Raw genomic sequence first — 12,787 nt, forward strand, 5'->3', positions numbered from 1 at the left:
GTTATTTCGTGGATTTTTTTTTTTAAAAACAAAATGTAGTGATCCTTTGACCTCTCTGACCCGGGAGTCACTGAAACCCGGCCGAGTTTTGGGGGTCGGTGGGGTCGATATGCATATAGGGTCCAACTTGTGACTCCAACCCTCAGAGAGGAGGGGTCAAGGTTGACCGGGTCAACCCGGGGGGTGGGGTGGGGTTTTAAAACACTACTTTAACCAATAAGCATAACCTTTAATGTTCTAATTTCATATAATTCCAATAAATTTTTACTTATACTATATCCATATTTGCTCGATTAAATTGATTTGGCAAGCTATCCAGAGAAATGAAAGCATTACGATAAAATTTTATTCAAGGAGAGCAGTAGAGCACTGCATGCCATAATAAAATTAATTGTAATAAATTTTATAGTTACATCTTGCGAGTGCGAGATATGGTAAAATAATAAAGATATTTTTAGAAAAAGTAAAAGAAGATATCTATCTTTTTATATTATGGTTGGTTTCTTGTTTATACATTGAAGTCAACAATAAAAATTTAAGAAAAAAGTATTGCAAAAACAAAAATCAAAAAACTGTAACATTGAAATTTTTATGAAAAAAATCATCGTCATTTAATCTTTGTCTCGTTAGAAGGTTATTATAATTTTCCCTTGTCACCAATATAAAGGTGCTGAAGCTCAATTACCTGGTGTGGCTATAGTGTTTCTTTAAAATGGGACTATCTATAAAGGAGAAAGCAGATATTGCAATCATTTATTTTCTTGAAAATTCTCCAAAGGAAAAAAAAAAAAATTGACAGTATTGATATCAAACATGGAACCTATTAAATTAAAAGGATATAGGATATTCTACCTACCTCTTTTTCATAATTACTTTATTTATCACTCTTCAACACCGTTAGATTAGAATCTTTATTAACATTTATCATTTTTATCTGTTCTTGAGATTTGAGATTTTGATCTAATAATATTGAAGAACATGAAGCATAGAAAAGAGGTAAAAATTAAATATCAATAACGGTGCAAGCACCGTTATTCCTATGTGAGAGTGAGACTATAGGGGACAGTGACCAAAATGTCACGCTTTGGCAAAAAAATTATCAGAATGCCACGCGAACAGTAAAATTTTTCAAACTGCCACGCGACATAATTCGCTACACAGTGTTGCGAATTATGTATGCAAGTAATTCGCTACACAGTGTAGCAAAATATGCCACGTCAGAATGCACATAACCAAAAAGTGTCATGTGTCAGAATTGTTGAAATTCGCTACATAGTGTAGCGAATTTCAACAATTCTGACACATGACACTGTAGCGAATTTCAACAATTCTGACACATGACACTTTTTGGTTCTGACGTGGCATATTTCGCTACACTGTGTAGCGAATAACTTGCATGCATAATTCGCTATCGCGCGTGACAGTTTGACAAAATTTACTGTTGGCGTGACAGTCTGGGAATTTTTTTGTCCAAACGTGACAAAATAGTCACGGTCCGAGATTATAGAGCCATATCTTATCATCTAGTTGTTAATAATAATAACTAAACTGCATAGTAAACACCCAAGCAGAATCCCAGCATGTCAAATCTAAGCATGCTTTGGTTGTAACGAAATTAGCAGGTGGATTTCACAAATGGGTCCTACTGCCGGCCATTTCTGATGTTGTGGACAATTAGGTTGGCACTGAAGGATTTCGGTTGCACCTAGGATTCCCGAAGTTGAATATGAACCATCAGGGGAAGTTAAGAGATTAGGTAAGTTTCGTTTTTTGGGGGATACCAATGGAAATGATCGATAGGGAACAAAAAAGAAAGAGTGAGAAAAAAGGGTTACTTTCAATTGATATGTTGTGTAATTTGTATTTTAGCTAGTTGGACACTTTTCTCATTATAATTATCATCTCCAGAGATTAAATTGACAGATTGACCATACATAAATTAAAACTAGAGGACCCAACTAGATTGCTTGGATTTCACCACATCTTACAGCATGATATATAAAAGTAACTTATTTTGTGGACCACACTGGCGACTTTTTACTTTCATATACATTATTCCCCTCAACTTAACTTTCGATGTTTACTATCTATCAACTCCACCGGTTTTCACTTGTCATCAACCTTTGCAACTTCAAGACTAGACAAAGCTAATGCTGTTCTTCTTCCTTGTGTTTCCAATTTTCACAAGCAAATAAGAGAACAAAATAAGAGAAAGCTTATTGCCCAAAGTGGAGGAGATAATAATGAGAGCTAACATGTGATAGTGTATGAAAAGCACAACAAGATGGAGTGCGTGTCTAGTTTAGTTAATTCAATCCTTGTACGATTTTCGGTCTGTCAATTTTTTGAGTTTATTAATCAAAACGAGGGGGCAGAGCAAAGTGTAATTTTAATTATGTTAGAGTACTACGACTATCTAAGCCAACAAATTAAGAAACAGAAAAAGGCATGATAATGTGGGGAATGAGCTAGCTAGGGCCAAAGTATATATAAAAGTAAACAAAGCTCAGGCACACACTCTCACAGAACATAATTGCATTGTATCCCATGCTCATGCTTAATGATTTTGCATCCCATTTCAGATCATCATGTCCCCATCCCTAACAATCATGAAACATATCCTTGCAAATATTTCCACAGTCCCGAAATATCTTATTATTATATTTAATATTATTTATTGGACTAGCTTTAGGCATGAAGATTGCATGTATAATATAATATTGAAATATTATATTATATTTGTTGATATTAAAAATTAAATTTTATCATGAAATGTTTGAAGTTAATTAATTTCTTTACTGCTTTTCAATACTTAATATTATAAAAAAAATATTGAAATTCTTTTTTTTTTTGGATAATTGTATATATTGAAATTCATATATGCAGGTTTCGACAACAAACACTAGATAAAGACTATCAACTTTCAAGGAGTAGTTTACATTTTCTGTCTCGTCATAAAAAACAAATAAATAAAAGACTGTCAACTTTCAATTCTGTTATTATTATTGTGTAATGCTAAAGACGGACTCGGTTGCTTAAAACGAATCCAAAGAGAACAAGATGATCATTACAAGAGTTTGGCCCAAATTAGTTTGGGCTTGAATCATTTTCCAATGTCAAATAAGCTTTGATGGATTCTATTACATTGTTTTTTGTTTTGTTTTTTTTTAGTACACACATTGTTTATTTTTAGGTGTATGTTATATGAGAATATTATATGAGATAATTTATCGTGTAACACGTAAAAAAAAATGAGTAAAATCTATTTATTTTCTTTTTCTCTTTTCTCTTTAGTATATTCTACTCATTTTTTTATGCGTTGCATAAAATATTATCATCAAAAATAATATCTCCTACCTCACATTTTATGTCTGATTTCCATGAGAGTATGATTTATATAATTGAATTGTATTAATATAAACGCTTTTGCTTATGTCACTTTCACAATTCCCTTATTCATTTAAAGAAAAGAAGAATAAATTATATGACGTAGTCAATCTTATTAATTTAAAAAATTAAATATGACTTAAATTAAACGAGATATTATGTCATTTACGTGGCACAATTATTGTTCCAATATTTTGTCTGCACTTTTATGTTTTTTTATTTTATTTTATTTTCTTAACGACTAAGGGTATTGATTATGGGAGTGGATCCTCAATTAAAAAAAATGAGAGTGGTTCCTTTAATTAAAATTTTATTGATGTTCAATTATCATTAACGAAGAAAGAGGTAAATATAAAAATTCGATATGACCTAAGAAAATCCATTTCTATTGAGTATTGAGTGATATGCCACATAATTGGATATCCAATCTTGCTTATAGACAATCAATACGACACAAATATTTTTTTTAATTTTTTAAACAATATAAAATTGTCTGATTTCCATCAAAATTACTATATTTTATGGTGGGAGAAACAAAAATGATAGAAAGTGATATTTTTTATTTTGAATATTAAATAAAAAATACTATTTTTAACTAAAATAATGAGAGAAAATAGTTTCTATATTTACCGCAAAAATCATCTCTCTCCCTAGACACGAAATTTTCATTTTTCTCTCGTTAAAATACATTTTCTCTCTTTTAAATTTGATATTTGAGGCAGAGAGATAACTTCTCCAATAAATGCAGAATTATTTTTTTAAATAATTATCTTTTGAAAGGGATAATTTTTTTTTCTTTCTATTTTCCGATTGTAAAATGGCTTCGAAGGGCCATGTTTAATCTTATGTTGCACGACATGGCACGACACTCCGACATGTTAATTTCAAAAAATATTAAATTTCGACATGTTAAGACACATTTTGATATTATATAATATTTTTAATTTATATAATGTATTTTATATTCAGTATTCAATGATTTAACAAAAAAACAAAACTAAATTCATAATACCTATCAATTTTACAAAGAAACATAACACATTCAAAATGTTTATATTAAACTGAGAAATGAATAGAATAGGAGGGTGCAAATAAAGAAATGTAAATTTGGGCGAAGCTATAAAAAGGAGTGTGAGGAGTGGGGTACATTTGAACTTTCACCACACGTTTGATTTGGCAAGAAAAAATAAAGCAAAACAGACTGTAACCGCGGAGCCACAGATCAAATTGGACACGCGTCGAGATGGAATTCAATCTCGGAAAAGGAAAGCGACGGTGGTGATGCGGTTACAGGTATGTGTGGTGGAGGGTAAAGGGTGGATTTTAAAAACTGAAATCCACACAAGAAATAACTTCCGTTCATCATTCAGTTTTTGAACCCAAAGAGCGGGTAGCTGCTGAGATCGGAGAATCCACTTTTCTCTCACCTCTCTCTCTCAACGCCATCGCCATCTCGTTCTTTTCAGGTCACTCTCTCTCCTCTTATCCGTTTGCGTTTGTCTATCTATCTCACATTCTGCTGCTTCGTGTTGGCTGGTTCTAATGCTAACTATTGTCGAATTATGATTGTTATGTTCTTAATGACACGATTTTTTTTTTTGTAAATTTCGTGAAATCCGCATTTCGATGATAGAATCAAAGGAATTTCGCGTTGTTTAATATTATTTGGAAATCTGTTTGGCAGGATCCAACTCTGAAAATGTCAACAAATCATTGATCCTTTCATATCTGATTCTATTTAGATAAGTCTTGTTAAAACCAGATCGAAAAATGAGCTGGTGAAACTTTCAGTTCAATTCAACTGATTCAATATGATATTATTATTAGAATAATTTTACGAGAACAATATAATTCTATTTATTTGCTATCTCATTTTATCACTTTCATTAACGTCGAATCAAATTTAGATCCAATGCCTGCAATCTCTTACTCACATTCTCTATTAATCCAATTGTAACAGAGAAGGTACTTAAATAACTGTTATGGACCCATAAGAGAGGTCCATACTCTATAAAGCCCAAGAAGGGGCAATGAAAAAAGGAAACTAGGACAACTAAAGGAAAGCATTAATCTAGGATACTAATCCTAATACAACATTAAAGGTCCAAATTCCATTACCCACAAATAAATCCTATAAATAAGACATAAAACCTATAGGTATGGACACTCTATTCTCTCCCTACACACACCCCGCTTTGCCTAACGCTGTTATTATCAGTGCACAGTGATCTGCTACACGCAAAGGTATCTAATATATTGATAATAAAGTGATTTAAAATATCAGAGTTATCATTACAGGTTAGTATTAATTTCATGGTTAGACTTTCAATCGGGTTCGTTTTTATTTAGGTTGTATACTTGTATCTATAGTTCTGTAAAACGTTATGTTATAGCCTAATTGATTCTGTGGCCGATTAACAATTTTTGACTTTGCATGTGATATGTCTTTGTATCTGTTCTCAATGTTTGGAGCCATTTTTTTTCAGCTGTTGAAAGATAATGGCAGACGGTGAGGATATTCAGCCACTCGTCTGCGATAATGGGACAGGGATGGTTAAGGTAAGATACTCGGATGCAAAAGGGATTGGCTCGTATTTTTTGCTTGCTGTTTTTCGCGTACATTTGAATGGTACCTTTCAATTTGTATTGATTTATTGTGAGTCTACTGTATTGCATCGTTTAGGCTGGATTTGCTGGAGATGATGCTCCCAGGGCTGTGTTTCCTAGCATTGTTGGTCGTCCACGTCACACAGGTGTGATGGTTGGCATGGGCCAAAAAGATGCATATGTTGGGGATGAAGCTCAGTCCAAGAGAGGTATATTAACGCTGAAATATCCCATTGAGCATGGTATTGTGAACAATTGGGATGACATGGAGAAGATCTGGCACCACACCTTCTACAATGAACTCCGTGTGGCACCCGAAGAGCACCCAGTTCTGCTCACCGAAGCACCTCTCAACCCAAAGGCCAATCGTGAAAAAATGACCCAAATTATGTTTGAGACCTTCAATACCCCCGCCATGTACGTTGCCATCCAGGCTGTTCTATCCCTGTATGCCAGTGGCCGTACAACTGGTTAGTCATTCCTCTAAGAAAATTATTCTGTTGCATCCAGGTTACATTCTAAAAACGTTAAGCTGGCTAGTAAATTTAGACATGCAATGCTCTGTGGAGGGTATCTTTTGGCTTTGTACCCAAGACAAATTCATGACTAAATTGTGATTGAAAACTCTACATCTTTCTAATCTGACTAGAAGTAGTAGATCTGAATTCTCTTACGATGTCTAATTTGGCTGGTTTCCCTTATGCTTTTTATATCAATTTGTGCAGGTATTGTTCTGGACTCTGGAGATGGTGTCAGCCATACTGTCCCCATTTATGAGGGGTATGCCCTCCCTCATGCCATCCTCCGTCTTGACTTAGCAGGGCGCGACCTCACTGATGCCTTGATGAAAATCCTTACTGAACGTGGTTATTCCTTCACTACCACAGCTGAGCGTGAAATTGTAAGGGATGTGAAGGAAAAACTGGCTTATATTGCCCTTGATTATGAGCAAGAACTTGAGACAGCAAAAACTAGCTCTGCTGTTGAGAAGAGCTATGAGCTTCCTGACGGACAGGTCATCACCATTGGTGCTGAGCGTTTCCGATGTCCTGAAGTCCTCTTCCAACCATCCATGATTGGAATGGAAGCTCCAGGCATTCATGAGACCACATACAATTCAATTATGAAGTGTGATGTCGATATTAGGAAGGACTTGTATGGAAACATCGTTCTCAGTGGTGGTTCTACCATGTTCCCTGGCATTGCTGATAGAATGAGCAAGGAAATCTCCGCTTTGGCACCAAGCAGCATGAAGATTAAGGTGGTTGCCCCACCCGAGAGAAAGTACAGTGTCTGGATTGGTGGCTCTATCTTGGCTTCTCTCAGCACTTTCCAACAGGTAAATGTGGTGCTATTATTCTAGGGATAGGATTAACTTACACTTGTGTAAGAATAATAAAACTTACACCAAATTTTAACTGTTGATTTCCGTGTATCTAACGGTTGAGATTTATTGAGAATTAAAAATTAATTAATATGTGAGACCTAATAAATCTTAACCGTTAGATGCAAAAAATCAATGGTTAAGATTTGGTGTAAGACTTATTATTCTTACACTGGTGTAAGATGATCCTGCCCCATTATTCTAATGCTTAATGCACTTGATGATAATTGCATGACTTAGAGATCGCGCATGTGTCTGTCTATCTTTTAGTTCTACTTTCGATCCCCTGATCAAAATCTCCCAATGAATTGAATATATTGCTAGTTGCATCAATTACGTGGGAATACTAATGGTATGACACTCGTGTTTGAAATGCAGATGTGGATTGCAAAGGCAGAGTACGACGAGGCCGGTCCTTCAATTGTACACAGGAAATGCTTCTAAATTCTGCGAGTTCTTTCCTTTCTATTAAAATTTTTGTTGTTGTTAAAACAGTTCACTGGGAGAAAAAGTTGAGTTTGATGGCAGAGTTAATTCTTTCATTTGTTTTGTTTTGTTTTATTATTGGCAATTGTTGAACAGTTGATCTTTTAACTATAAATCAGCGTATTCAATTGATTACTACTTATTGCTTCCCCATATTCTTCTAAATGAGATGGAATACGATCCCCGAATTATATCGTCAATAGAAACATGATTCAGTTCATATTTATAAAAAAAATTATAACAAATTTTTATAACAAAAAGTTTATAAATATAATATTTCCCCAGTTTCATTTTTATTTTTTTTTCTCTAAACTTAAAAAGGACCTTGAATGTTGGAATTTATCTTTTTCTGACCTTGGCTTAGATCATATGAAAATGGATCTTCACACAAAGGGTAGGCACTGTCTTCCTATACACTTAGCAACTAAAGAGTGGTAACACCAGGGCTTTTGGTCCCTTTAATGTTCTACTCAGAACAAAATAATATTCCTCAGTTTTGGACGGCCTGTGACGATGATGGGCCATGCCATTTGTTTGCTTTGGGTGCTTTGTTTGTCACAAAAATAAGGGCCCGCTGGTTTTGCTTCGCTTTTCTTTCCCAGCAAAACATCGCTGTTTTATTTTTTTCGGGTACAGTAAGGCTTGGTTGTATATTAGGCCCTAGTTTCTAAAATAATGAGAGACAAATTATGGTAGCATTTACGCCACACATATTATATATCTACGCAAACTTCTCATAAAAAAAATCAAAATAAAAAAACCACGTAAAATTTATTTTATGAGTTCTATTTCTCTTATGTTGTTGGAGATAAGTATCTCCTACCATAGATACATGAAGTGGTGAGACCCACCATCCATTAAAAAAATGGTGTCACAATTTTTTATGTGACAGGAGCATGAAATAGTTATCTCATCTCATGTAAAATGAGACAATGATTTCCGTTATTTTATATACCACAAATCGATAACATTTCTTTTGTCAAAAACTTCTTTTTAAGACTTCAAAATTGGAAAATATTTTGGACTTATCAATTCTTAACAACTTTAACGAAAAATTCTGGTCGCTAAGTTTCGCAATGTAACATCTTTAATTCTTTATTTTTTTTTATATTTTTACAAATAATGAAGATGTCAAATGTCAAAATTTGTTTTCCGGAATCATTTTTTGGTTAAAGTCCAAAATTTCTAAACCAAAAAATTATGCCTTAATCGTGAAACCATATATATGAGTTCATATATATATATATATATATATATATATATATAAAACATTTCTCAAGCAGCTTGAGATAAATTTATCTCCGGCTATCTCAAAACTACGTCATTTTATTTATTTATTTATTTTCTTATATCAATTGATTCACCTTTGAATGATTGTGATTCCCTTTTTCTCTCTCTTTCTTTATCATCATTGATCTATCTTTGTAAGGTTATGATTTAGTAGCCGGAGATAAGATTATCTCAATCAGCTTGAGAAACGATAAGCCATATATATATATATATATATGGAGAGAGATCATTTGACTCAAGATCCTAACCGTTGATTTTCGTCCATCCAACGGTTATAATTTAGGAAGTTATATTAATTAATTAATTATTAATTATACTATTAATGACAACCGTTGATTTCCGTCCATCAACGGCTGGGATTTGGAGTAAGACTTAAAAGTCTTACTCTGGAGTCAAAAGAACCCTCCCCTATATATATATATATGAAAAATATTTCTCAAGTAACTTGAGATAAGTTTATTTTCGGCCACACTAAAACTACGTCGTTTTGTTTATTTATTTCCTTATATTAATTGATTCACCTTTGAATGGTTGTGATTCCTTTTTCTCTCTCTTCTTTTATCACCATTGATTCATCTTTGTACAGTAATGATTTAGTAGCCGGAGATAAAATTATCTCAAACAGCTTGAGAAATGATAAGTCAATATATATATATATATATATATATATATATATATATATATATATATATATATAGCTTATCCTTTCTCAAGTTACTTGAAATAACTTTATCTTTGGCTATTAATCATAATCATATAAAGATGAATTAATGATGATAAAGGAAGAGAGAAAAAATGAGAATTATAATCATTCAAAGGTGAATCAATTAATATAAGAAAATAAATAAATAAATAAAATGACATAATTTTGGGTGGATAGAGATAAATATATCTCAAACTGCTTGAGAAATATTATATATATATATATATATATGGGGTTTGATTTTCTTATGTTGCATGAGAATTGAATTCTCATGGTGTGACTCAATTAGTGGTGAGCCTCACATTTATTAAAAAGAGAAAAAAAACTTTGCACGAAAATCGAAAGGTCACAACATGAGAAAATATTTTTCCTATATATATATATATACAGGAAAAGTGTTTGTCATTTTAAGAGAGATATAGACACAAAATATTATTTTTTATTTAAAATTTAAATTAAAAAAAACAACCCACTCTTTCTCCCATGATTTCCATTCCTTGTGTATATCTCTTTTCTAAAATGATATAACTTATGTCATTTAAAATGACAAACACCAACCCTAAATATATATATATATATATATATATATATATGGGTCAGGATCATTTTACACCAGTGTAAGTTACACTCTCAATCTTATCCGTTAATTCCATTTATATCTAACGGCTCAAATTTTTTAGTAATGTGAGCCATTAGATAAGTGGATCAACTGTCAAGATTGAGTATAAGACTTCTAACTCTTATGGGGACTAGAGTAAGACTTATAACTCTTACTTTCCATCTCAACCATTGATTTCCGTCCATCTAACGATTATCTATACCAATTAATTAATTATTAATTTTAAATAAATAATAACCGTTAGATGGACGGAAATCAATGGTTGAGATGAGGAGTAAGAGTTGTAAGTCTTACTCTATATATCCCTTCCCTATATATATATATATATATATATATATATATATATATATATATATATATCAATTGAGGGCGATGATGCATGTTTGTCCCCTGTCTTTGTGATTTCCAGACTCTATCCTAATGCAAAGAAATTAGTTATTAGTTAGTGTTTGGTAGGAGAGTTCACAAAAGATACTCATGCATCTGATTTTGGTATTATGTGTAGCTCATGTTTGGTACAGGCCATATGATATTCAAATATTTTCCCAATAAACTTATTTGCCTAGCCTTTGAAAAATGTTTGTAAAATGGGATAAAAAGCACTGTTCTCAATTACCACTTCCAATGTGGTATTTGTAGTTAATCGGACTAAATGGCACAAAGATTAAGAAAATAACACTGTTCTTTGAAGTTGCAACTAGAGTGTTCATCAACCGATTCAAATCGTGGTGACCGAACCGAATAAATCGATAACCGAATAAACAAAAAACTGAAAAAAAAACCCGTAAATTTTAATTGGATTGGATCGGTTTTCAGATTGGTTGATGAAAACCGATCCAATCCAAACTGATCCAATATATTAATTTCTTTCTATCTACTTGGGCCTTTTTTCAATCATAGATTCATAGCCCAAAAATTTCTAAACTCAAGATCCATTAACCAATCAACTAAACTCAAGAAAAAATCTAGTCACATTTCACTAACAAAATTTTATCAGTGTAGAGTTTTATATCTCATTGTACAAAAAAAACTATATTATAGTTTACTGATACTTTTGTATTTCAAAAAAAAAATTGCAAAGTCAATATATATACAGAAGAAGTTATTTGCATAATAATCATGAAACAAATTTTAGGATTTTCAAAAAACAAAAAACGATCCAATCCAAACTGAAAAAATTGGATTGGATCGGATTTGAAAAAAAATTCAAACCGAATGAATGATTACATGATCAAATCAAAGGTATTGAATCAGATAATTTTTGTTTTCAAAACCGATCCAATACAGACTGCGAACACCCCTAGTTGCAACCAATGTTGAAGACACACTCACTTATACATTCACATTCAAAAAATACAAAAGGGTTATTTTAGTTTTTTTAATCCATTCTCCCATCAATATTTTTACTTTAATCAAATATAGACTCAAAAAATTTAATCCAATTTTTTCGATAATATTTTGGTGTTTCAAACATTTTTTTTTTAATTTTTTCACCATATTCCTAATAATTATATGTCCTGATAAAAAAAAATTTACTTCACCAAACGCAAATGCAAACGCCCCCTTAAAGAAATTAAACTTTTGCACTATGGTCATCGTTTTAGAGGGTGTTTGGATTAACTTTTAAAAAAAAGTTACTTTTATGTCCTGCTTATTTTAAAAGTTTCTTATAAAAGTTTAAACTATTTAGATTTTTAAAAAATATTTTTTTTTTTGAAAAAAAATTTGGCTTTTGACTTTTGCTTTTTTTAGAAGTTAAAATTTTTAGCTTCTGGAAAAAGCAAGTTTTTGACTTTTTTTATGACTTCTGTTTTTTTTAAAAGCAGTCATCCAAACGCACCTTACAAAAAAAAGTAACTTTTAACTGAAAAAAAGAGCATCCTTAGACTTCTAGTCTACACACTGACGCAGAGCTTGTTACTGCAATGGGCAACTTCAAATATATAATTTACTAATAACTTTTAGAGTTCGTTTTTTGTCATGTGACATTACTAGAACATTTTCTTGCACACACAAATTAAGTGTGGGTCCCATGCTTAAAAAAAAAGTCAGACCAAAATCAGGATACGACGCCGTATCTTTAAGATACAGAAGCGGATCCTTGTTGCAGGAATGAACAGTGTCATTCCTGCAACATGATTCTTATATTTCCCTAACTTTTAAGAATGATTCAATCTTATAATAAAAATAAAATTTGAATGTGAATTTTAATTTAATTTAATTTTCTTTTATGTTTATTTAAATTAATAAAAATTTAATTATTAAAATAAAATATATTTAAAAGATGATTTAATTTTGTGTTAACAAATTA

At 31.9% G+C, this 12,787-nt stretch overlaps 1 protein-coding gene across 1 annotated transcript; it reads left to right on the forward strand.

Moving 5' to 3' along the window:
• Window positions 1-4,739: 4,739 nt before the first annotated feature.
• Window positions 4,740-7,979, forward strand: LOC133298825 (actin). The gene is made up of 5 exons (XM_061498189.1): window positions 4,740-4,853; window positions 5,874-5,946; window positions 6,071-6,464; window positions 6,720-7,333; window positions 7,757-7,979. The coding sequence occupies exons 2-5, from the start codon at window positions 5,887-5,889 to the stop codon at window positions 7,820-7,822; spliced, it is 1,134 nt and encodes a 377-aa protein (XP_061354173.1). The 5' UTR covers window positions 4,740-4,853; window positions 5,874-5,886; the 3' UTR covers window positions 7,823-7,979.
• Window positions 7,980-12,787: the final 4,808 nt, after the last annotated feature.

Source organism: Gastrolobium bilobum, unplaced genomic scaffold (genome assembly GCF_033153095.1).
Source record: "Gastrolobium bilobum isolate Gb01-03AN ecotype WA unplaced genomic scaffold, APGP_CSIRO_Gbil_v1 utg29653, whole genome shotgun sequence".
Taxonomy (NCBI): Eukaryota; Viridiplantae; Streptophyta; class Magnoliopsida; order Fabales; family Fabaceae; genus Gastrolobium; species Gastrolobium bilobum.